This window comes from Myxocyprinus asiaticus, chromosome 39, assembly GCF_019703515.2.
Source record: "Myxocyprinus asiaticus isolate MX2 ecotype Aquarium Trade chromosome 39, UBuf_Myxa_2, whole genome shotgun sequence".
Taxonomy (NCBI): Eukaryota; Metazoa; Chordata; class Actinopteri; order Cypriniformes; family Catostomidae; genus Myxocyprinus; species Myxocyprinus asiaticus.
Genome location: NC_059382.1, coordinates 33,221,831 through 33,248,415, shown reverse-complemented (window position 1 = coordinate 33,248,415; position 26,585 = coordinate 33,221,831). Strand labels below are relative to the sequence as shown.

Sequence of the window (26,585 nt, the reverse complement as noted above, 5' to 3'; positions counted from 1 at the left end):
GCTGGATAGAGCACGCCCTAAACAAGCTGTGGCAAGATAATGAGGCTGACGGGCATCACCAGTGCGGCAGAACCTGATTAAAAATGCTTGGGGTTGAAATGAATAGTTAATCTTTGTTTCTCTCGCTTTCAAAAAATTGAATTCTAATGGCATGAAGCCGGAACAGCGCCCGTTCGCGGAGGCAGCTGGCACTGTTTTCCGGGTGGAAAGTTTAAATAAGAGAACATATGAGCAGTCGTAGAGAGCGGTTTCATATTTTTAAATGCAGGAGCAGCCAGTGTGCGGCAGCAACTTCACGCTATAAACTGCTTCGTCGAATGGAGCATAGAAAGAAAGACTATATATATAACACGTAACGTGGTAGCCGTCAATACTGCTAAAAACAAAGAGCTTCCGTTGAATAACGAGACTGTTTGGATGGAAGAGCTGTTCTGGTGGAGCTGAATGCTTTGCAGGGAAGTTGTATCCTGTGATCCGTCTGCCTGGGTCTGTTCGTGGGAAATGGGCGGGGCCGAATGCCGGAAAGATTCTCATGTCAGGAGAGTTTAGATTACAATGATTAACAGATTAAAATGCACCTCCCGAACCTCTGTTAGTTAACTCCATTTCAAACCAGTCTGGCCATTCTCTGTTGACCTCTCTCATCAACAAGGCATTTCTATCCACAGAACTGTCACTCACTGAATGTTTTTGGCACCATTCGGAGTAAATTCTTGAGACTGTTGTGTGTGAAAATCCCAGGAGATCAGCAGTTACAGAAATACTTAAACCAGCCCATCTGGTACCAACAATCATCCATGCAATTACAGTGGATATAAAAAGTCTACACACTCCTGTTGAAACAGCAGGTTTTTGATGTAAAAAATTAAACAAAGATAAATCATCATGCACCTTTAATGTAAAAATGGCAACCTATGCAATGACACTTAAAACCAAAGTGACACATTTCAGAGAAAAAAAAAAAAAACCTAGAATAACTTAACTGCATAAGTGTGCACATCCCTGAACTAATACTTAGTTGAAGCACCCTTTGATTTTATTACAGCACTCAGTCTGTTTGGATAAGGGTCTATTAGCTTGGTACATCTTGACTTGGGAATATTTTCCCACCCTTCTTTGCAAAAACTTTCCAGATCTGTCAAATTGCGAGGGCATCTCCTGTGGACGGCCCTTTTTATATCCACTGTATCTAATAAGCCAATCGTGTGGCAGCAGTGCATAAAATCATGCAGACACGGTTCAGGAGCTTCAGTTAATGTTCACATCAAACATCAGCATGGGGAAAAAAATGTGGACCGTGGCATGATTGTTGGTGCCAGACTGGTTTGAGTATTTCTGTAACTGCTGATCTCCTGGGATTTTCACACACAACAAACAACATCCAGTTGATGAGAGAGGTCAACAGAGACTGACAAAGTCTAGTAACTCAGATAACCGCTCTCTCTCTCTCTCTCTCTCTCTCTCTCTATATATATATATACATATATATATATATATATAATTAGATCAAATATATTTGTTTGATCATTTTACTTGCGAGTCAAAATTGAACACCAATTTGTACCCTATCTACGGACTCAAGATGGTGCCGAGTATGGCTGCTGCGTTGCGAGCTCCGATACAACATTGCAGTTTTTTGTTTGTTTTGTTTGCAATTCTTATGTTTTTTGTCTTGGATGTTGTCTGCCTGATTGTCTACGACAGACAAACACTTTTAGACATTGGTTCTGCAACTGCACACCATAAACCAGACTTCAAATTCCTCAATGCCGACCCGCTGTTTACAAACACGGCAGCGGAGCCCTTTGTCTGGGCAGCCCGGCCGCGGAAACACAGAAGGAAAAGGGGAAGGAGAGCCGGCGTTCTCATCAGAGTAAGACATCGTGCAAATCGACCCCCGCTACCCAGTATTCTACTGGCAAATGTTCAGTCTCTGGACAACAAGCTCTGCTAGCTGAGAGCGCGGATCTCTTTCCAATGAGAGGCGAGGGACTGCTGCATTATCTGCCTTACGGAAACTTGGATGTCTGCTGAGATTCCAAATTCAGCCATCGAACCCGTGGGGTTCTCCGTGCACCAAACGGACAGAGCGAAAGACCTCTCAGGTAAAAGCAGAGGTGGTTGTGTATGTTTTATGATCAACAAATCCTGGTGTGATCAGAGGAACGTATATTCTATCAAGTCTTTCTGCTCTCCTGATCTGGAATTTCTCATGCTTCTTTGTCGACCATTCTGGCTTCCTAGGGAATTCACAGCGGTCATTATCACTGCTGTGTACATCCCGCCACAAGCCGACACAGACCGGGCACTCAAGGAACTGTATGGGAGTATAAGTGAGCAGGAAACCACGCACCCTGAGGCCACGTTCATTGTGACCGGGGACTTTAACAAAGCCAATTTAAAATCAATCGCACCAAAATACCACCAACACATCAGTTTCAACACACAAAGGGACCGGGTTTTGGACCATTGCTACTCTCCCTTCCGGGATGGCTACAAATCCCTCTCCCGCCCACCATTTGGCAAATCAGACCACTCTTCCATTCTGCTTCTGCCCGCTTACAAGCAGAAACTGAAACAGGAAGCACCCACCCTCAGAACGACCCAGTGCTGGTCAGACCAATCAGATTCTACGCTACAAGACTGTTTTGATCACGCGGACTGGGAGATGTTCCGGTCCGCCTCTGATGATGACATCGAGGTTTATGCTGATAGTGTAACGTGTTTCATCAGAAAGTGTGTAGAGGATGTTGTTCCGACCAAAACAATACGGATCTACCCCAACCAGAAGTCATGGATAAATAGTGATGTTCGCGCGGCACTTGATGCGCGGACCTCCGTTTTTAATTCCAGGAACGTGGAGGAGCATAAACAAGCCAGTTATGCACTCCGCAAAACTATCAGAGCAGCCAAACGCCAGTACAGGGAAAAGATTGAAGGACAGTTTAACACCACCAACTCTAGAAGCATGTGGCAGGGAATTAATGTCATCATTGACTACAAAGGGAATAAAAACTCCGCTGTGAACACTGCTGCCTCTCTCCTGGATGAGCTAAATACTTTTTATGCTCGTTTTGAGGGAAATAACACTGCCCTCGCGGAGAGAGCTCTCGCGGCCAGAGCTACAGAGGTTAGTTCACTCTCTGTCTCTGTAGCGGATGTAACCCGATCCTTCTGACGGGTGACTATCCATAAATCCGCGGGTCCAGATGGCATTCCGGGCTGCGTCATCAGAGAGTGTGTGAACCAACTGGCTGGTGTTTTTATGGACCTTTCCCTCTCCTTGTCTGTTGTCCCCACATGCTTTAAAACGTCCACCATTGTGCCTGTACCAAAGCAATCCAAAATCACTTGCTTAAATGACTGGCGTCCTGTTGCTCTGACCCCCATCATCAGCAAATGCTTTGAGAGACTAATCAGAGATTACATCTGCTCTGTGCTGCCTCCCTCACTGGACCCATTGCAGTTTGCTTACCGCAACAACCACTCCAGTGATGATGCCATTGCATCTACATTACACACTGCTCTCTCCCACCTGGAAAAAAGGAACACTTATGTGAGAATGCTGTTTGTAGACTACAGCTCAGCATTCAACACCATAGTGCCCTCCAAGCTTGATGTGAAACTCCGGGCTCTGGGCTTAAACAGCTCGCTGTGCAGCTGGATCCTGGACTTCCTGTCAAGCAGACACCAGGTAGTTAGAATGGGCAGCAACATCTCCTCATCACTGACCCTCAGTACTGGAGCCCCACAGGGCTGTGTTCTCAACTCGCTCCTGTATTCCCTGTACACACATGACTGTGTGACAACACATAGCTCCAGTGCCATCATTAAGTTTGCTGATGATACGACGGTGGTAGGTCTGATCACTGACAATGATGAAACAGCCTACAGAGAGGAGGTGCACACGCTGACACGTTGGTGTCAGGAGCACAACCTCTCCCTCAACTTCAGCAAGACAAAGGAGCTTGTGGTGGACTTCAGGAGAAAAGACAGAGAACATAGCCCCATCACCATCAATTGTGCACCGGTGGAGAGAGTCAGCAGCTTCAAGTTCCTCGGTGTCCACATCACTGAGGAACTCACATGGTCTGTACACACTGAGGCCGTTGTGAAGAAGGCTCATCAGCGCTTCTTCTTCCTGAGACGGCTGAGGAAGTTTGGAATGAACTGCCACATCCTCACAAGGTTCTACACCAGCACTGTAGTGAGCATCCTGACTGGCTGCATCACTGCCTGGTACGGCAATAGCACCGCCCACAACCGCAAAGCCCTGCAAAGAGTGGTGCTAACTGCCAGACACATCATTGGAGGTGAGCTTCCCTCCCTCCAGGTCATATATACCAGGTGGTGAGTGAAAAAATCTTGGAGGATCATCAGAGACTCCAGCCACCCGAGCCATGGGCTGCTCTCACTGCTACCATCAGGCAGGCAGTATCGCAGCATCAGGACCCGCACCAGCCGACTCCATGATAGCTTCTTCCCCCAAGCAATCAGACTTTTGAACTCTTGATCTCTCACAATCAATATACACTACCGGTCAAAAGTTTTGAAACACTTGACTGAAATGTTTCTCATGATCTTAAAAATCTTTTGATCTGAAGGCGTATGCTTAAATGTTTGAAATTAGTTTTGTAGACAAAAATATAATTGTGCCACCATATTAATTTATTTCATTATAAAACTAAAATGTAATTAAAAAATAAAAAAAAAGCTTTTTGAAATTGATGACTTGGACCAAATAATAAAGAAAAGCAGCCAATAAGTGCCCAACATAGATGGGAACTCCTTCAATACTGTTTAAAAAGCATCCCAGGGTGATACCTCAAGAAGTTGGTTGAGAAAATGTCAAGAGTACATTTCTGCAAATTGTAGGCAAAGGGTGACTATTTTGAAGATGCTAAAATATAACATTTTTGATTTATTTTGGATTTCATTTAGTCACATCATAATTCCTATAGTTCCATTTATGTTATTCCATAGTTTTGATGACTTTACTATTATTCTAAAATGTGGAAAAAAAAAAAAAAAAGAAAAAAAAATTATAATAAAGAATAAGTGTTTCAAAACTTTTGACCGGTAGTGTACATCAGCACTGCACTTTATTAATCGTATTATCTCACACTGGACTGTCATAAATTATATTCTCTCTTAACAACACACTGGCAGCTGACTATCAACCGACAGCCTGAATGTCAATGCAGTACAATACAACCTACTGTATATTTTATATATACTATATATTCTATTTTTATTGTATAATGTGTATTCTATATTGTGTGTATTGTTGTACATTGCATATTTTTATTTGTATATTGTGTTGTGTGTAATTATGTGTATATTAGATATGTAAATTGTGTTTGATGTTTGTTGTAAATTGGTATATGTCTCATCACTATTTTATGACTGCTATGTTGCTCGGAACTGCACCCAAGACTTTCACCCACTATTGCACTTGTGATTTTTATTTATTAAAAAAAAAAAAAAAAAAAATACACATGTACAAGCTTTATTTTTTTCCATTTTCCAGAATTAATCATGAATAACTTGGCTCGCTTGTTTTGATGTAACATGTTTTTTGTTTTGTTTCTTTATTTTTTCTCATAACCTCTCATACCCTGTTTTAGGATCCTCTTTTGAGACCAGCAGTCACCAGCGGCCAGTTTATTTCAATAACTCTGGTCAGTCAGTGGAGTCTGTCAATGATGGTTTCAGCTCTTATCTGGTAAAGTAGCTTCTCCAACATTTCTACGTTCCTACATAGGGTCATTCTTAGTAAATAGAGACAAATTTGCCTGAAAATGTGATATCATATTTGCATCTCAGACCTGAAGTACCAGTGCTGTAATCACTATAGATATTTGGGTACCAGAATCAGAATGAGTCTGTAGCTAACGGAACACCTCCCAGGTGTGATGGTACCTGAAGCCTGTAAAGAATCACAGCAATTCATTGGTTGATGACGGGAACCACTGCCCCTTAGAGGGCCAAGTCATAGGTGCCTTGTAAGTGTGTGATTTCATCATCTCCTTAAATTTCTGCAAAAGGGGCCCGAGCACCCAATAAGGAAGTGTGGCACAGCTACTCAGCATCTTGTTTCATTTTCAGGGACCAAGGTTACCTATGTACCAAGACGTTCTATTTCAAAGCTTCACTTTACGCTACATCATTTCCTGATACTTTGGGAACCGTATACTATCACACCGTCGTAGAGCTGGCCATGACACCCATGGGCACAAGTAAATCGCAAAGCTCAAAAGCATGAACCCAATCCACCCAATGAGACAGACTCTGTTTAGGGATGGCCAAACCCCTATGACAACCACCAAAACAGATAAACGACTGTTCGGACTTGCGTCACCGGCTAGTATGGTCAATAAAAACACATTATGCCCTAACCAGGCATACATTATGCAATCTTTCATCCTCAGCCAACTGAAAAGGTGGAGGAGAAAAAGAGTGCAGCATGATGACCTGTGAGTGGAATGCCCCAGTCTCGGTCAAACTTAGACAACCTTGGTCCAAAGTCAAACCAAGAAGAACTAATTGAGAAGGCATGCAAGTCCCCAACTCACCAAAAAGACGCTAATGCACAAAGCAGCACGGTCTTAATATTAAGCAGTTCTTCAGATATAGAACCTAGAGTCCTCCACATCGGCCCTACCAAACATGAGCCATTTTGATTTGACTCACAACTTGAGGGTTTAACCTCCACTCCCTGGGTCTTGAGAGAAGTTCTGGCCCAGAACATAAGTGCACCGTGAGGCCACAACAGAGTGCACCGTGCCAGCTTCAGCATGGAAAAGGATTGCAACCAACTGTGCCGAGTAGACTAACCCAACCAATCACCAAGATATTGATAGCTAGTGCAGTATCCATACATGTCATGAATGTAAGTCAGAGTGCTCAATAATCTGAGAATGCAGTAAGCAACTTTCAGATATATTTACACAAGCCAGTCTTTTTTTGTTTTTGGCAAATAAATACTGTCTGAAAAAGCCAGTCTCTCTTTGAGTGGGGAAATCATCCTAGATTGCCCCAATATGCATGAGAGACTGAATTCATGAATCATAAACATGAACATTTTGTACACCTGATCCTAGAGTGGAGATACGCGATTTGGCCAGAAGATGGCGTCCTCACTCTAGTTTTGCCAAAATCACAATTGGCCACTACATGATAATCATGTGTTCGGTATAGCAGTTTTTAACAGTTTAAAACTGAACATAGCTATAAAAAGCCCTGATTATGTTATACCAGAAGCCATTAAACTAATCACAAATTTCCAAATGTTCAAAACTGAGAAAAATGTGGACATAACCCAATGTTTCACCCAAAGATATAGAAACAGGGGGAACAACAATTTATGCCAAATGACTACAGCCGCATAGACTCTCTGTGCCAGTGCATTGATGAAATTAACAGTTGGATGTGCCAAAACTTCCTTCAGTTAAACAACGACAAGACAGAGGTTATTGTATTTGGCAACAAAGGTGAAATTCCCAAGGTGAATACATCCCTTGTCTCCAAGGGTCTAAAGACAAAAAGTCAAGGAAGGAATCTTGATGTCATTTTGGAGTCAGACCTTAGTTTCAGTAGTCACATCAAAGCAATAACTAAATCAGCCTACTATCATCTAAAAAATATAGCCAGAATTAGATGTTTTGTATCCAGTCAAAACTTAGAGAAACTTGTTCATGCATTTATCATCAGTAGGGTGGACTCATTCAGAATGCCGCTGCCATGATTCTTATCTGAACCAAAAAATCAGAGCATATTGCTCCAGTCCTTAGGTCTTTACATTGGCTTCCAGTTACATTTAGAATTGATTTTAAAGTACTATTACTCATTTATAAATCGCTCAATAGCATAAATACCTAATGCCTAAATACTTTTCATATATGCTTGTTGAATATAAACCTAACAGACCTCTCAGATCATTAGGATCAAGTCAGTTAGACATACAGAGTGTTCACTCAAAACAAGGTGAGACAGCGTTTAGCTATTATGCCACCCGCAGCTAGAACCAGCTTCCAGAAGAGGTCAGATGTGCTCCAACAGTAGCCACATTCAAATCCAGACTGAAAACACATCTGTTTAACTGTGCAGTTACTGACTGAGCACTGTGCTGCACTTACTGATTGCACGGCATAATTTAATTTCTGTATTTTTATTTTTATTTTAATAATTTTTACTTATTTTTATTGGTTTAATTGGCTACATTTTAATCTCATTTTTTGTTCTTAATTGCTTTTAAAATGAATTTTATCTTGTATTTTCTTAATCATTTATAAGTAAAGCACTTTGAATTGCCATTGTTTATTAAATGTGCTATATAAATAAACTTGCCTTGCCTTCAAAGCTGGCAAATGAGAACTGTGCATTCGATGTAAAGGGGACCAAACTGAAAACAGCAAGCTTATATACAAATATGCAGAGTCCTTAATTATGTATACCAGGAACTTCTGAATTTGTCACAAATTCTCAAAGGTTTGAAGAAGGAAAAATTTTGACATAACCCAATGTTTTGCCCCTAACGCTGATACGAGGTGTTCAACACGTGATGTTACATGAGGGTGTATGCTGAACCTTTACATGATAATTTGTGCTCCAAAATGGGGAAACATATGTTTCTACAGTGTTTCAATACCCATTCCCCAGAGCACATCACAAGGGATACAGAGTGATGTTTAAAGTCTGTGAATGAGAGCCGTGTGTTTGGTGAACAGAACACTGAAACTCAATGTTCTGACAACAGGGCTTGTGCTGAAACGTATTGAATTGTGCTTGTAACATATGGCTGTAAGACAGTTGAGAGACCACTCGTCACTCAGCCAAATGCTCACTCCCCATCATGTGTTTCTCAAGGGAGAAGCAAAGCGAGGATAACGGGGAACCCTCTCCATCCATCCATCCATCTTCTATAGCCGCTTGTCCTATGTAGGGTCGCAGGGAGTGCTGGAGCCTATCCCAGCTGTCTCGATCCGAAGGCAGGGAAACACACTTGACAGGTGGCCAGCACATCATAGGGCTAAGACACACAGATATACACACTGACATTCACAATCTCACCTGTGGGCAATTTAGAGTCTCAAATTCACTTGATCTGCATGTTTGGACTGTGTGGGAAACCAGAGTACCCAGAGAAAACCCACGTGAATGCGGGAAGAACATGCAAACTCCACACAGAAAGGCCCTGGGTGAGCTGGGTTCAAACCAGGAAACTTCTTGCTTTGAGTCGACAGTGCTACCCACTGAGCCACCATGTCGCTGCTACTGCAACTGCTAAACGAGATCTGCTTGGTAAGACTGCAAAACCGCAGTCGATTGCAGAACCAACACAGCTTGGAAGGAGCGAGGGCTGCAACATACACGTCACTATTAAAGAGGGACCAAGATTAGCAGCCAGCGTCTCCTCTCCCTCCAGAACACTGCCCTGTCCTTGAAGCGGGCCAAAACAAGATCTTGCATGACCTCACCATTTCTTGATGGAGCCTGGGGAAAACGGCAGCAGCCGGCAAAGCACCATGAGCACCAGATCGCCACCATAAGTAAATTTGCTCTTTTAGGTCTCTTCGTGTCCCCAAGCTAGAGTAAAGGTCCTCACAGGAGCTTCTGATCAGCAGAGAAAGTGGGGAACAAGAAAGCCAGTGCCTTATTTCTCCCCAGGTTCAGAGCTGTGCTTCTGTTCTGCCTTCATTCATGTGTGTCCTCGGAAGAAAACAGAACAAAGACAGTAGAGGGGCTGGGCCTCCCTTCTCTTAAGAGAAGATCTTGGGAGAAGAAAGAAAGAAGGGTGAGACTAATGAAACACAATATAAGCCCACTGTAAGCAGAGAATCAGTAGTGAATATATGGTCGAATATACAACGGCATTCTTTACGAATCCACCAGTCTAGCATTTCCACTAAACAGGAAGATCTCACTTCGATTCAAGCCAATGGCGACACAGAACTCAAATAATAAGTATGCTCCAACAGACACAAGAGGGAAGACATGATGCAAGCATGTCGTTATAAGGCACTAATGACACTGTCCTCTGAGAGGCGGTGCTTTGGGTCATCAGCCAATGAATTGCTGTTATTCTATATGGGCTTCAGGTATCATAACACCTGGGAAGTGTTCCCATAGTGTCACCTACTAACACAGCTTCCAGTGAACCTATGAAAGGGAAATTCTAATTAGTAGTAAAAAATGGGTTTACCCCCAAATTTGCAAATGTGGTGGTTACAGCCTTGCTAAATAGCAGTAGTTATTTATCATTACTAACACTAAGCCCTAAAAACTCTAGAACATTTCAACCCTGTCTCAATAAGTCTGGTGTTAATAAACTTATTATTTGAATGGAGTAAATTCTGGTGTATAACTCATTTTCAGAATGCCATGTAATTAATCACACATTACAATTATATATATATATAATTATTATATATATATATATATATATATATAAATAACCAGTGTGCAAATAGCATTTGCCATTAAAATATCATGTAGTTTTTTTTTCTTTTTTTTTCTATGCATTATGCATTTTCTCCTTCACTTTCTGTTTAACCTATTTCTGTTTTCATATATATATATATATATATATATTCAAAATGTTTTGTGGTGGAAATATAAGGTCAGAAAAATAAAGCCATTTTTATGTCACAACAGAAAACAGAAATAGGTTAAACAGAAAGTGAAGGAGAAAATGCATAAAGCATTTTAGAAAAACAAAACAAAAAACAACTACATGATATTTTAATGGCAAATGCTATTTGCACTCTGGTGCAAATAGTGTCAGATACTATTGTCAGTATATGGGCATCACTGCAGTGTGTTTATTGTTTTTATTTAGAGTCCCAATGACACACTACATTAACCCCTAACCCTAAACCTAACCCTAACCTTACCTTAGAAAAAATAACCTTGGTTTTACCACATTAACCATAGTTTCATCATGGTATTTTGTTGTAAATTTACAGTAACCAAATTAACCATGGTTACTATATTACCCCCATATTATTGCACTAACACCATGGTTAATTGCATTAAAACTATGGTTTCTGCCAAAAAAAATGGTTACTACAGTATAACTATAGTAATACAGTGATGCAATCTACACACAAGTGACTGTGTGTCTTTATACCCCACGTCACAGCAGCAACACCTATTGTCTATAGTTTGTCGTATATTCCTGTGGTTTCACCAGACTAGTCATCACTATTGGGATGAAAAATTTACACCAGGGTGCAGATAGACATTCTGTATTTTAGTTTTAATTAAAGCAAAATTTACATTTAATTTAATTTAACACATTAACATTTAGTAGTGCTAAATGGAGGTGCACAGATTGGTTGATAATTTAAGTATTTTGACAAAAATATTTGTTACTTTTTTTACTTTCTTTTTACATTGCATACTAAACAGAGTCTTTCAGATAACATGATTAAGTTCAATGTACTGTTAATTAAATCAGTAGTGAGTCATGGGGGCACATATGGCACAGTTTCCTGAAAATGACCACATAACTCATAGAGCCACAGACGGACAATAACAAGTCTTTTCAAACAACAATAGAACAAATTGTGTGTGTCACAGTGGTTTTCAACACTTATTTGAAAACTGTGTTAGCTGAATTGTTCTTCTCTCTTTTACAGAGAACTAAAGCCCCATTGACCCGCTCTGACAGTGCCGGCTCTGAGGATAACTATGTGCCCATGAATCCTGGCTCATCCTCATCCCTTCTCAGTGCCGCCCTCGCCGACAGTCCCAAAAATAATTACATTCCCATGAGCCCAGGCCCTCACCATTTTGATTTCCCAGGATTTTCAGCAACGTTGCCTGCCAGGAAGGGCAGTACAGCTTCATTAGGTCTCCGGCCTGGCCGACTAAGTGACGTCACACCTCCACCAATCAATCGCAACCTTAAACCCAACAGGACAGGTGGGAGGCATTGTCACCAGATTTCGTGATTACAGTGGCCCCAGAAAATGTTGCATTTGTCAGTGTTTTAATATCATTGCATTAGATAAAAAATAAAAGCAAGTGGCAGTTATTTAAAAATAATATAGCACAAGCACACTTTTGAAGCAACACATTTCGTAGAAAGAAGGTTGTCAGGTATAAAATGTTGGTACGATCTTAACTGTAGTATATGCTGGTCAAAATTCATGCGGAAAAGCGTTGTGAAAAGTCAGTATCAACAATCACAGACATTCGCATTAGCCAGTTAGCCGAAAAACAGTAGATAATTCACTTTGAAATTTGTTACAGAGGGTGTGTGAGAAAAACACAGACTTAAATGATTCAGATGGGATTAAAATCAAAAAGTACATCTGTAGGCCTATTCGGACGGCAATTATTTCTCAGGGTGACATCTGTAAAAGTACATTTTTCATGGCTCCTCTTAAATAAAACTCATGCGTTCGGATGACAATTAAATCATGGGGGACGAGCAAGACTTTTTGTCGATCACATGATTGCAGTTGCGGAAAATTCATCAATCCACACACTGTATCCTCTGTATTTAAGTTTAAATATGTTTGGAATTATGCTAAAATGAAAATAACATTTTTAAAGCATGAGGGAACCACGCTGCAAAGCGCTGCAGACATTTACAGTGTATATTTTCACATACGTAGCAAGCCAAAATTCTTGCAAAGAGCAATTAAATGAATCAAGAAACTGTAGGGACAAGGCTGTTTATCAACGCAGCCAAATAAATCTGTCAAGGGGGTACACGTTTCGTCACCCGCATCACCTCAGTTGCGCTGCTTGCATGCTCTCTCCTAAGCGCACGCAAGGAGATATAGAAGCTGCACATATCAAGGACAATAAAGATAGTTAAAATAAAAGTTTGAAGAGCTATGGTAAAAATGTTTATTTTTTATTTTTTATGTTTTATCTATCAAAATGACGGACATCATTTGGAATTATCTGTCGGTGTTTAAAAAGTGGAGGTGGATATTAAACCTTTTAAATAAGATAGACATTAACCCGGCAACTTTTCTGGGGCTACTTGACCCGTATAAATGAGTAGTCATGCAAGCCCAATGTATAAATGTATTTAGTAAATGTTTCTACATTAAAATGTGATATATTACTATTTTATTACATTGCTGCCATAATAATGGACAATTTCAAAAGTTTATGTGATCTGGCTCTCGTTTTTTTTTTTCCTTTCTACTTAAGAGTTCTCACTCACTGTGATGGAGCGGTGACGCAATTTTATTATTGTGAATTATTTCACAAATTTCTGTTACACAATCCTCCAACTTTCACAACTGTCCATTACCGCCAGAGGTGTTACCACATGCAGCGCAAACGTACGGCACTTAGCAGTGGTCAAAAGGATTTCCAAAATGGCTTTTGGATTATAAACTCAGATGTGGATTCGGACGGTAATTAAATAACCACACAACCTTGGTGTTTGTCAAAAAACAGTAGGTAATTTGGCTGGGAATATTCTCACGGGAGGTGGGAGAAAAACACAGACATTATGGATTCGGACGTCAATAAAATCACTGACTACCCCCTGTAAATGCTGGAATTACCTCACGTCCCCATGTAAAATATTTGCGGTCCAGAAACACAGATTTCCCTAACCTCCCAAGAGAAAACCAGTCCCTTCCAAATAGGGCTTTAGATCTGAGAAAAGCTGTAGTGTCATTTGCCTGTAAATACCACTTGCTTTTTGTTATCTAATACAATGACATTCATACAAGTGTGGCTGAAGTGTCCAAATACTTTTTGGGGCCATTATAGCTCTTTACATAGACTGCCTGGCAAAAAAAAAAAAAGTCATAATTTGGATTTAATTAAGCAGATACTTAAGAGCCTATGACTGGATCATTATTGCAGTGATTCATATTTCAGCAGACAACAATTGTTTTTAACCCTAACTGATGCAGTGTGTAGCTTCTCATTTCTTAAAAAAAAACATGTCGGAAGATGTATCCCGTGTTCGTGGAAAATATGTTAATGTGTTTCAGAAGGGGCAAATTATTGGCAAAGAAAACAACTAAAGAGATTGCTGAAATCACTGGAATTGGGTTAAGAACTGTCCAATGCATTATTAAAACCTGAAAGGATAGTGATGAACCGTCAGCTTCACGGAAGAAATGTGGTCATGAATGATCGTGATCAGAGAACACTAAAACGCTTGAAGTCACATCGTAAAATATCGACAGTAGAACTCACGGTTATGTTTAATAGTGAAAGTAAGAGCATTTCCAAACGCACAATGCGACGAGAACTCAATTTGCTAGGGAGCATAAAGATTGGACTGTGGAGCTATGTTAAAAGGTAATGTGATCTGATGAGTCCAGATTTACCCTATTCCAAAGCGATGGGTGCGTCAGGGTAAGAAGGGAAGCGCATGAAGCAATGCACCATCATGCATAGTGCCCACTGTACAAGCCTCTGGAGGCAGTGTTATGATCTGGGGTTGCTTCAGTTAGTCAGTTCTAGGCTCAGCAACATTATGTGGCAATAAAATGTCAGCTGACTATCTGAATGTACTGAATGACAAGGTTATCCCATCAATGGTTTTTTTCTTCCCTGACGGCACAGGCATATTTCAGGACGACAATGCCAAGATTCATGGCATTGTCTCAAATTTGAAAGAGTGCTTCAAGGAAAATGAGGAATCATTTTCACACATGAATTGGCCACCACAGCGTCCTGACCATAACCCCATTGGAAGTCTTTGGGATGTGCTTGAGAAGACTTTACAGAGTAGTTCGACTTTCCAGTCATCAAAACAAGATCTCGGCCAAACATTAATGCAACTCTGGATGGAAATAAATGCCATGATGATTGCATTAGGTTGTCAAAACAATGCCATGACGATTGCATGCCGTAATCAAAGCTAAAGGCGGTCCAATGAAATATTAGAGTATGCAACTTTTTTATTTTTTGGCCAGGCAGTGTATTTTATCTTCGGATAAATTCTGCCATTATATTTCCTGCGGCTTTCGAGGGAATGGAAAGATTATAGAATTAAACCGTTAAGCTGTAACTGTAATTGTGTCTCTGTCTACAGCAAAACCAACACCTCTTGACTTGAGGAACAATGGCATCATTGATGAACTTCCCTTCAAGAGCCCCATCACCATGTCTTGGACCAGACCAATGTGAGTGCCTTCTCACCATTTAGAAAAGGACAGTTTTGCAGTACAATCATTCAAAGCTACTTTAATAATTTAAAACAGTACAACTAAAACCCAATCTACACCAGAGGTGAGGGATTCACTGAAACACAACAAAAGTAGATCACTCCCATTAAATTCTCCAAAGCTGACTACACTGCAGTCGTAGGCAATGCAAGTTTATTTATATTGCACTTTTCAAATCAAATCAAATCAAATCACTTTATTGTCACACAGCCATATACACAAGTGCAATGGTGTGTGAAATTCATGGGTGCAGTTCCGATCAACATAGCAGTCGTGACAGTGATGAGACAGTACCAATTTACAATGACATCAAATTAACACAGCACAATTTAAACATCTGATATACACATAATTACACTCAACAATATACAAATAATAACATACACTGTACAGTATACAAAACGCACTATATAGATACACATTATTCAATAAAAATAAAAAATAAAAATATATAAAAAAGTATATATAGTATATATAGAATGTACAGTATTGTACTGTATTGACATTCAGGCTGTCGGTTGATAGTCAGTTGTTAAGAGAGAATATAATATAATAATAATAGAATTTATGACAGTCCGGTGTGAGACATAAGAGTAAGGGTAATAAAGTGCAGTGCTGATGTATTTGATCGTAGGAGATCAAGAGTTCAGAAGTCTGATTGCTTGGGGGAAGAAGCTATCATGGAGTCGGCTGGTGCGGGTCCTGATGCTGCGATACCGCCTACCTGATGGTAGCAGTGAGAACAGCCCATAGCTCGGGTGGCTGGAGTCTCTGATGATCCTCCGAGCTTTTTTCACACACCGCCTTGTATATATTTCCTGGAGGGAGGGAAGCTCACCTCCGATGATGTGTCTGGCAGTTCGCACCACCCTTTGAAGTGCTTTGCGGTTGTGGGTGGCGCTATTGCCGTACCAGGCAGAGATGCAGCCAGTCAGGATGCTCTCTACAGTGCAGGTGTAGAACCGTGTGAGGATGTGGCAGTTCATTCCAAACTTCCTCAGCCGTCTCAGGAAGAAGAGAAAGTTGGTGATGATGGTGATGAAAGAAAGGCTGATGAGCCTTCTTCACAACGACTTCAGTGTGGATGGACCATGTGAGTTCCTCAGTGATTTGGACACCCAGGAACTTGAAGCTGCTGACTCTCTCCACTGGTGCTCCATTGATGGTGATGGGACTGTGTTCTCTGTCTTTTCTTCTGAAGTCCACCACAAGTTCTTTTGTCTTACTGACGTTGAGGGAGAGGTTGTGCTCCTGACACCAGTGTGTCAGAGTGTGCACCTCCTCTCTGTAGGCTGTTTCATCATTGTCAGTGATCAGACCTACCACCGTCGTGTCATCAGCAAACTTACTGATGGCATTGGAGCTATGTGTTGCCGCACAATCATGTGTGTACAGGGAATACAGGAGTGGGCTGAGAACACAGCCCTGTGGGGCTCCAGTGTTGAGGGTCAGTGAGGAGGAGATGTTGCTGCCTATTCTAACCACCTGGCGTCTGCTTGACAGGAAGTCCAGGATCCAGCTGCACAGCGAGCTGTTTAAGCCCAGAGTCCGGAGTTTCTCATCTAGCTTGGAGGGCACTATGGTGTTGAATGCTGAGCCATAGTCTACAAACAGCATTCTCACATAAGTGTTCTTTTTTCCAGGTGGGACAGAGCAGTGTGTATTGTAGATGCAATGGCATCATCAGTGGAGCGGTTGTTGCGGTAAGCAAACTGCAGCGGGTCAAGAGAGAGAGGCAATACAGAGCAGATGTAATCTCTGATTAGTCTCTCAAAGCATTTGCTGATGATGGGGGTCAGAGCAACAGGATGCCAGTCATTTAAGCAAGTTATTTTTGATTGTTTTGGAACAGGCACAATGGTGGATGTTTTAAAGCATGTGGGGACTACAGACAAAGAGAGGGAAAGGTTGAAAATGTCTGTAAAAACACCAGCCAGCTGGTTCGCGCACGCTCTGATGACACGGCCCGGAATGCCGTCTGGGCCCGCGGCTTTGCGGATATTCACCCGTCTGAAGGATCGGGTTACATCCGCTACAGAGACGGAGAGTGAACTAACCTCTGTAGCTTCAGCCGCGAGAGCTCTCTCCGCGAGGGCGGTGTTATTTCCCTCGAAACAAGCATAAAAAGTATTTAGCTCATCCGGGAGAGAGGCAGCGGTGTTCATGGTGGAGTTTTTATTCCCTTTAAAGTCCGTGATGATGTTAATTCCCTGCCACATGCTTCTAGAGTTGGTGGTGTTAAACTGTCCTTCAATCTTGCTCCTGTACTGGCGTTTTGCGGTTCTGATAACTGGCTTGTTTATGCTCCTCCGCGTTCCCGGAATTAAAAGCGGAGGTCCGCACATTAAGTGCCGCGCGAACATCGCTATTAATCCAAGGTTTCTGATTCGGATAGATCCGTATTGTTCTGGTCGGAACCACGTCCTCTACGCAAGTTCTGATGAAACACATTACGCTATCAGCGTAAAGCTCGTTTTCGTCATCAGAGGCGGACCAGAACATCTCCCAGTCCGTGTGATCAAAACAGTCTTGTAGCGTAGAATCTGATTGGTCTGACCAGCACTGGATCGTTCTGAGGGTGGGTGCTTCCTGTTTCAGTTTTTGCCTGTAAACAGGCAGAAGCAGAATGGAAGAGTGGTCTGATTTGCCAAATGGTGGGCGGGGGAGGGATTTGTAGCCATCCCGGAAGGGAGAGTAGCAATGGTCCAAAACCCGGTCCCCTCGTGTGTTGAAACTAATGTGCTGGTGGTATTTTGGTGCGACTGATTTTAAACTGGCTTTATTAAAGTCCCCGGTCACAATGAATGCGGCCTCAGGGTGCGTGGTTTCCTGCTCACTTATACTCCCATACAGTTCCTTGAGTGCCCGGTCTGTGTCAGCTTGTGGGGGGATGTACACAGCTGTGATAATGACCGCTGTGAATTCCCTCGGTAGCCAGAATGGTCGACACAGAAGCATAAGAAATTCCAGATCAGGAGAGCAGAAAGACTTGATAGAATGTACGTTCCTCTGATCACACCAGGATTTGTTGATCATAAAACATACACCACCTCCTCTGCTTTTACCTGAGAGGTAAAAGCATGTTGTGTATGAATTGCAGTTTCGTACACAACTGCAATTCAAAGTGCTTTACATAAAAATGATTAAGAAAATACAAGATAAAATAAAATTTAAAACCATAAACAAGAACAAGAAATAATAATAAAAAAGTAATAAATTGTAAAAAGTAAAAATTATTAAAATGAAATAAAAAAAAGAAGAAAAAAAGAAAAGAAAAATAAACGTTGGGCACTTGCAGTGGATCAAGGTTTGGCTGGTTAGCATTGCCCAGTTTGCCCGGGCTGGTAGATGTTGTAACTCCACCATCTGGACCCAAAAGCAATCTCCACTGACTGCCTCTTAAAAGTCAAATGTATTTTTTTTTGTTGTTTTTGTTTTTTTGCAAGTGACATATAATTTGCAAATATTTTATTATATTATTGTAGATATTATACCAGGGCCCAATTTCTTTAAGATAGGTTCTTAAAATTGTGAAATGTACTTACAGTATATAACATATTTACTTACATAATTTTTCCTTTCTCCGGCCTTTAATGTCACAGCTCAAGATAGTTGCTAGAAGTGGGAATGCTACTGGATAGCTTTCTCTGGGTGTTATAGACCTCCTCTGCAGTGGTGTAGAGGGGGCTGAAGAGGTGGGCATACTGTGAATGTATTATTAAAATGCATAAATATGTTAAGTATGTTTGCTTTTGGAGAATATGACTGGTTGAAAAATATCCCATCCTGGCTGAAACAAATGTTCTCATTGGTTGTTCAGCTGAATCAGACTGTCTATCTTTCCAGTGCCTTCAGGTCAGCACTCACGCTGTGCAATGTGGTGAAAGAGAATCTCTGTACACTTTTTAAAATAAAACAAATCCACAATTCACTCAAAGGTGCTGTGGCATCGCCCCAGTTGTTTGAAAAGTTCTGGCGGCCTTTGATATGGATCGTTACTCATTTTAGGTGAGCATACAAAAAATCCTTAGAAAAATAGGTGGGTATACGGCATATGTTTGCGTATGCACTAGACTTCACTACTGTTCCACTTTGTTGTCAGCTTTGTTGATTATAATGGAAATGATCTAGTTTTGTTTGGTCACGTTAGTTCCTTCCCAGGTAGATTGGGTTGAAGAGCAAAACCATGACAAAATAAAGCTTATTTTCACCTTACAGTATCTATTTTTGGTCAGCTACACTTGGCTTTGGAGAACACTTGAGTGATTAGCTTTGCTTTATTGTACAGGCCTATGAATTCCATCTCATCACAGCACTGTCGGCCCATCTCCACGCAGAGCATCACCAGCACTGATTCTGCAGACAGTGAGGAGAACTATGTGGCAATGGTGAGGGCCAGACTTCAGGCTTAGTACTTTGCCCATTCAGGATGTGTGGAACTGGCTTTAATGTGACAACTGCCATTATTTTAATACACACTGTCAGAAGAAATGTGCAAAAAAAGTTTACCTTTAGGGCTAACAGCTTGTCACTCGGACACTACCCTCATTGGTACCTTAAGGTGTAAAGAAGGTACGGTTGCACTTTATTTTACAGTATGTGTACTTTCAATATACTTACAGTGTACCCAAATATTAGGTAACTATATGTACTGTACTTAATATGGGTTAAAGAGATGAAAAATGAAAATTCTCTCATCATTTACTCACTCTCATGCCATCCCAGATGTGTATGACTTTCTTTCTTCTGCAGAACACAAATTATGATTTTTAGAAGAATATTTCAGCTCTGTAGGTCCATACAATGCAAGTGAATGGGTGCCAAACTTTTTACGCTCCATAAAGCACATAAAGACATCATAAAAGTAATCCATACGACTCCAGTGGTTTAATCCATATATTCAGAAGTGATTTGATAGGTGTGGGTGAGAAACAGATCAAGTCTTTTTTTTTTGTTTTTTTGCTTGAAATTCTTCTCCCTGCCCAGTAGGGGGCGATATGCATGAAGTTTGTGAATCACCATAATCACAAGAAGAAGAATGTGAAAGTGATCTGTTTCTCACACACACCTATCATATCACTTCTGAAGACATTGATTTAACTGCTGGAGTCTTATGGATTACTTTTATGATGACTTATGTGATTTTTTTGAGCTTCAAAATTTTGGCACCCATTCACTTGCATTGTATGGACCAAAAGAGCTGAGAAATTCTTCTAAAAAAGTTCAGCAGATGAAAGACAGTCAAACACATCTGGGATGGCATAAGGGTGAGTAAATTCTGAAAGAATTTTCATTTTTGGGTGAACTATTTCTTTAAAGTTAGGGTTGGGGTTAGTACCAAGTAATTACTATAGTTGTTGTAATTATATAGTACGTAAATGTAGAACAATACTGTAAACTAAAGTGCTACCGAAGGTACAGTGGGTGTACTTTTGAGGATACTGCCCTAGTGGCAAGCTGTTGTACCCCTAAAGTTAAAATTTTAAGGCCATTTTTTTCATATGTTATAGTTTTGTATGTTAGTAATTTCTCAGTTAGCATGCAATTTTTGTCCTTCATTTAATGTTCAACAGCAAAACCCAGCGTCTGCCTCGCCAGCAATGAGTGGTACCAGCAGTCCTGCACCCAGGAATTGTGGTAATGTGGACTATTTGGCTCTGGACTTTAAGCCTGGCTCCCCTGATCCACACAGAAAGGTAACCCTGTCACACTGTAATTAAAGCCATCACTCCTCTGCTGAAAAGACCAGCCATGACCATGTTCATTTAGGCTGGTGATTGCTGGTTTTGTGCTGGTGAAGCTGGTCCACCAGCATGGTCTTTATCATGAAGCTGATTGATCAAGATCTTGCTGGTTAAGCTAGTGAAGAGGCCTGGTGGGGACACCAGCATCCCATAGGGACCAGCATCCAAAACATACAGACATATACAATATTAGGTGCTTGGGCCCCTAATAAAGAGCATATTCTTTTGCAACCTATCAGTGACATTTTCTCACAGAATGGTTATTGTAGTTGTGTTTACCACCTCATATCCTTGCACAGTCTTTACATATCTTTATCTTTCCTATAGCCATCAACTTCTTCAGTGACCTCGGATGAAAAAGTGGACTACGTCCAAGTGGACAAAGAGAAGACACAGGCCCTTCAGAACACCATGCAGGAATGGACAGATGTGCGACAGTCAACCGAGCCTGTGAAAGGCATCAAGTCTTGATGTTCAAATGGTCATACACTGGCAAAGAGTGGGCACACTGAATGTGTTCCTTCACGTCACCCAAAATGCTCTCATACTGTAACACTGTTATTTGGAGAATATTTGGATCCAAAATGATGTACCTGGGACAAAATAGCGATGTGATGGACAAAAGCCATAGATCCCATTCATTTAGTCTTTGGAGGACAAAACCCCACTGAACCTCCAGGACTGTAATGCAAGGCATGTTAGACTTATTAAAATTTTTAAAAGTCCTGTGCAACCTCACTTTGGCTACTTGCTCTATATGATTGTGAGTCGAGAACCATAAGGGGTCAATGTGAAATGGTGGAGTTGCATTCTTTTGGTTTAAGTGAAAATGGAGTCACTTTATTCATCTTTGACCTGTTGACATTCATATTTAAAGCAGTCTCTTGGACACTGGGCAGAACAGCACATTAACAAGTCTGCACGTTTAGTCGCTTTGGATATTAGAAATTAGAAAATAGATCCTAACAGATGTTTGTCGCTCATTCCCTGTTATCTTGACACCAGATATGCATTTCAAAGTATCCAGTGGGCAAACCCTTACTTTGCATGCAGTCTGAATAGGCATAATATGACTAAATGGAATCAGTTGGAGTTGTCTATATAACACATCTCCCTAAAACATAAAGCTTTCCTGGCTGTCACTACAAAATAGGCTAGAGCAAACAGACAACAAAACACACATATGCAAAACCCAAGAAATATTATATTGTATAGCAACACATCTGATTTGTTGAAATACCTCAAGCCAATGTGTTTTTATTAGCTGACAGAAGAGGGATGTATGGACAGTTTATTTTGAAATCACTCACATTTATTAGATGTTTTATTGTTACTGTTTGCTCTCATCGCGGTTTTATTTCAGGTGTTAGAGCAAATGGCTTTCTAATATAAAGATTTTCACATTTACTAATGGTAAGAGAGGTTAAAATAAACCCATGCTAACCTCACATCCTTTCAATCAATCAATTTCCTCCAGCAAAATGGCTGGATAATGCAAGCAGCTGTGGCTATAAATCATAACAGCCATGCTTATCTATGTCTATGGATATTAGTGGAAGGTCAAGACACTTAGAGAGTGCATGTTTAAGATGGCACCTTAAACAGTACAGAATAATCCAATGCTCAGTCAGGATTGTTTCAACAGATTTGCATATAGCAGGGATTTGAAATTCATTTGAGGTGATGTGTTTTTTTCAATGTTAAAATAAGTTTAAAGGTGCTGTAAGCGATTTTTTCATGGAAAAGTATGCAAAAAATAAAAATAAATAAATAAATAAATGTCCTACTCCCTTAAAGATATGAATGAAATAAGTGTCCTGAGATATCTCACAGGTCTCTGTGTCAGCTGTAGACTTTGTAAACAGCAAACAAAAATGTGTCCACGGACTTTTCACCAGTCAATCATTTTGCTAATTTTCATAGTGTTGTATTTGATGTGGATCATTGAGGCTATGATTCATAATGTTTGTTATTTGAGGGCGCTATTGTGCCACTGTTGAATTTGACAGCCACAGGAACAAACAGTGCTGCTCTTTTGCTTGGTTGGTCTCAAAATTATCTTTGGACGACGGGGCTTTGGAATGAGGGGGCGTGGCTAATCCAACGGCTCAATCACGTGAAAGCTTCAGAATGCTAAAATCGCTTACAGCATCTTAAATGTGCAGAGAAAACTCAAGTAAGCCATTTGTAGGTTGACTTGCCTAAAGAGTGAAAACACATTGGCTCTCTGGTGCTTTAAACAATGCTATTTGTTGAAGCAGTCTGAAATCTAAACTAGTGGCTCAACCAATGGCGCAAGTCTGGGGCAGGACTATCTGTTTGACTGTTGGCAAAAAATGTGGACAACAGAGCCAATTATTTAGAAATGAGCTTGATGACATTTATTTTCTCGAAATCCTAAATGTGTGAGAATACTATAATAATAGCATTATTAAAGGTTAAGGAAACCATACAAATGTAATTGTATTTAAATAATATGAGCTCGCTTGGGTTTAGGGACAAGCAAAGCCATCAAGAAAGAACCTCTTGGACCAACACAAAGAATACATATTTCAAAGCTGCATGTTTTGTTGCAGGAAATTGAGTAGACATGATATTTTAACATTTTTAATGTAATATTATTTGTTATTTGTGATGTATTATTTACTAAAATAAGAAGCCCTCCCACGAAACATCATATCCTGATCCGTTGCGTTTGTTTTGGGGCGCTCAAAGCCTAGTGTGACTTGCTGTGCAAGTTAGTCAAATTAAATATATTTATAGCAATTTACCAGAATAATAACACATCCAGATTAATGGCACAGGTGTTTGAAGGTTGCTCTTTTGCCCGCTAGAGGACTGAAGTTTGTTCCTAACACAGTAAGTGCAAGATCGCACTTTAATCATGTTCAGACTGCAAGTATGTTTCAGCCTTTATATTTAGATCAGTTCATGTTCAGTGGTTTATTTAAAATGTCCATTACAAGACTGCCATTATGTTACTAAACTTTTAGGAACAAAAATTCTGTGACGATTTCACACTGGCATTGGCCTTGACAGTTCTTTACCATGTTTATGTGAACTGTTGAGTGTCTGAAATTAGTTTCTTTATGTCTTTTTTTTATTCTGGAAAAAAAAAATGTATTGTTATGGGAGAGTTCTAGTAAGTGAATATAATACTTGTGTGTGAGCTGTAGTTTACTTTTTTGTTAGGGGGACTTGTCAGATCAGGGCAGGAGAGAAAGTATGACAAAATGTAAAAAAAAAAAAAAAAAAAAAAAATATTGAGTTGACTTCTCTGTAAAGCATTTCTGTTAAACTCTTGGTCGCTTGTGAATTAATTTATTAATTTATTGTGTTTTGCAGGTAGACAAAATATGTAAAAAGAATGAATTTGTGGCTCTACTAACATTAATTTATGCTATTTGTCCTGATTTTGTGAAGCAAATTTGCCAAGCAAAGCCAGTAAAATCTTCAAATGTGGTTCATTTGAGATGTTTTTGTTGGTGTTGGTGTTATTGTTGTTGTCCAATGACATTTTACTTAAAATTGTTATGCAAATAAATTGAATTGTAACCACATCCCTTTTATCAAACAGAGTAAACCATTAAATTGTATATTATGATATGTAATTTGAAAACCTAAACCTACTGGCAATAGCCTGTGTTTTTCATTCATCAGTTAGACAGATGGTTACAAGCAGGGACATTCACAGAAAACAAAAGTTTGTGCATTAGTTTAGATTGTGCATAAACTAATGCACAATCGTACAAGACATCTTTAGTTTTCTGTGAATGTCCCTTCCTGTTACCATATGTCTAATTGATGAATGAAAAATACAGGCTATTGCCAGTAGGTTTAGGTTTTCAAATTACATATCATAATATACAATTTAATGGTTTACTCTGTTTGAAAAATGTAACTAGATTTAAACATCGTTGGAAGAAAATGTGAGTAGTTTTCCATAATTTCCCATATACGACATTCTGGTCCCAGCATGGCTGAGCGCCACAGAGTTTCCAGAGGGAAATTTTATAGCCCATTTTATCATTCACTTGGCAAATAAATTGTATGTCCGATCACTTATAAAGTAATAGCAGACCTCTCCTCAACAAGTCTCATGATTTGAGGTATTTTTCATGTCTGGAGCACAAGTTACATGCCGAAGTTTTAGAAGTAGGAGATTTTTTCTTTCTTACACACACGTGCTAGGGCATGCTTGGTTTTGTTCACACTGACAGCCCAAATTCGATTTTAGGTATATCTGTCTCAAATCATCCCAGTTATCTGTAGTTTCATTTCATATAGCACTGACAAGTGTTTCAAGCAAAACACAAAATATCTTTCAAACATTCAATGTCACAAACCTGAAAAACTTCATCAAATTCAGCATTCAATGTAGCAGCCAGATAGGTATCTTGCAAATTATACTTTGTTTCCCAGTGGACTAATAAATACCTATATTCACTGACTTCTAGAAATTGTGTAAAGTTGAAGCTTACAATTTTGGAAAGGTTTTGCCATTTCTTTGTGCAGTTTGCATCAAATATTCAGTGAACAGTCTGTGGGCTGTCCAACACCATGCCAACTGAGGCCGATGGTATTTTCAAGTCCTCTTGGGAATGCACAATATCAGGATTACAAATTCACAAGAACTTCCCAGGGTGTCTTGAAGGCAACATACTATATATGTACTACACTGCTAAAAGTATGTGGAGACCCAAAAACTACACCAATATGTATATGTTGAACATTTAATTTAAAAACCATGAGCATTAATGGTGTTGGTCCTCCCGTCGCAACTTTAACAGCCTCCGCTCTTCTGGGAAAGCCTTCCAGGTGCCTCGTCTATTAGCATGGAATCCTGTGTTAACTGTATGTGTGTGTCTTAGGTATATCTGTGTAGGGCTTTACCGGTTGTTTAGATCAGTGTTACTATCAGAAATAATTAATAATTATTTCTGTAGTTATTAATTAATATTTAAATTAATTAATTGGATCTAACTCATTAAAACCTCATATGGGGCTCCAGTAAATGTAGTGTGCTAAGTTTAGGAGCAAGTTTGGTTATTAGCAATAATTAATAATTATCAAAGATAATTAATAATTATTAAAATCAATAGAACATTGATGAGAATCAATGTTAGCTTTTTAAAATCCTTTAAATCAACAATTATCAAAGATAATCGTAAATTGTTAACATCGATGAAACATTAGTTAAAATTAACACTAGCTTATTGATCATTCGAATTCAATCATCAAAGATAATTATCAATTATCAAAAATCAATAGAATATTAATAAGGATTAACATTGACGGGGCACCACCCTGAAATCAGGGACTAATAACCGAATAGTAAAACAGTCTCAATATTAGATTGTTTTCTTAGGAAAATCGAAATCCGAAGAATATCGATTTTCGGGAAAAAAACAATGAATGAAGGTTTGAATCCGAGCACTGACATCCCGTCAGCATGACACAGGTGTATGCAAAACAAACCAAAACACTTCTCTTTGTAATATATACAAAGTTTATTTATGCAGTAATATCAATTAATAATTAATACAATGCAGTCAATAAACTTCCGACTTACAACTACAAACTAAACAGTGATATGATTAGATATGGAAATCAAAATAATCCTATAACACATAAGGTGTGTGTGTGTGTGTGTGTGTGTGTGATTAGTAAGAGAGAGAGA

The 26,585-nt window shown here is 39.9% G+C and overlaps 1 protein-coding gene across 1 annotated transcript in view; it reads left to right on the top strand.

Moving 5' to 3' along the window:
• The window catches only part of LOC127430197 (GRB2-associated-binding protein 2-like), a 141,472-nt gene extending 116,993 nt beyond the window's left edge, over positions 1–24,479 (top strand). The window contains exons 5-10 of the mRNA XM_051679774.1: positions 5,628–5,725; positions 11,643–11,928; positions 15,029–15,119; positions 19,450–19,549; positions 20,735–20,857; positions 21,233–24,479. Of these exons, the coding sequence (XP_051535734.1) occupies positions 5,628–5,725; positions 11,643–11,928; positions 15,029–15,119; positions 19,450–19,549; positions 20,735–20,857; positions 21,233–21,376 (842 nt within the window). The 3' untranslated portion in view covers positions 21,377–24,479. The remainder of the gene's footprint in view (positions 1–5,627; positions 5,726–11,642; positions 11,929–15,028; positions 15,120–19,449; positions 19,550–20,734; positions 20,858–21,232) is intronic.
• The last annotated feature ends 2,106 nt before the right edge of the window (positions 24,480–26,585 follow it).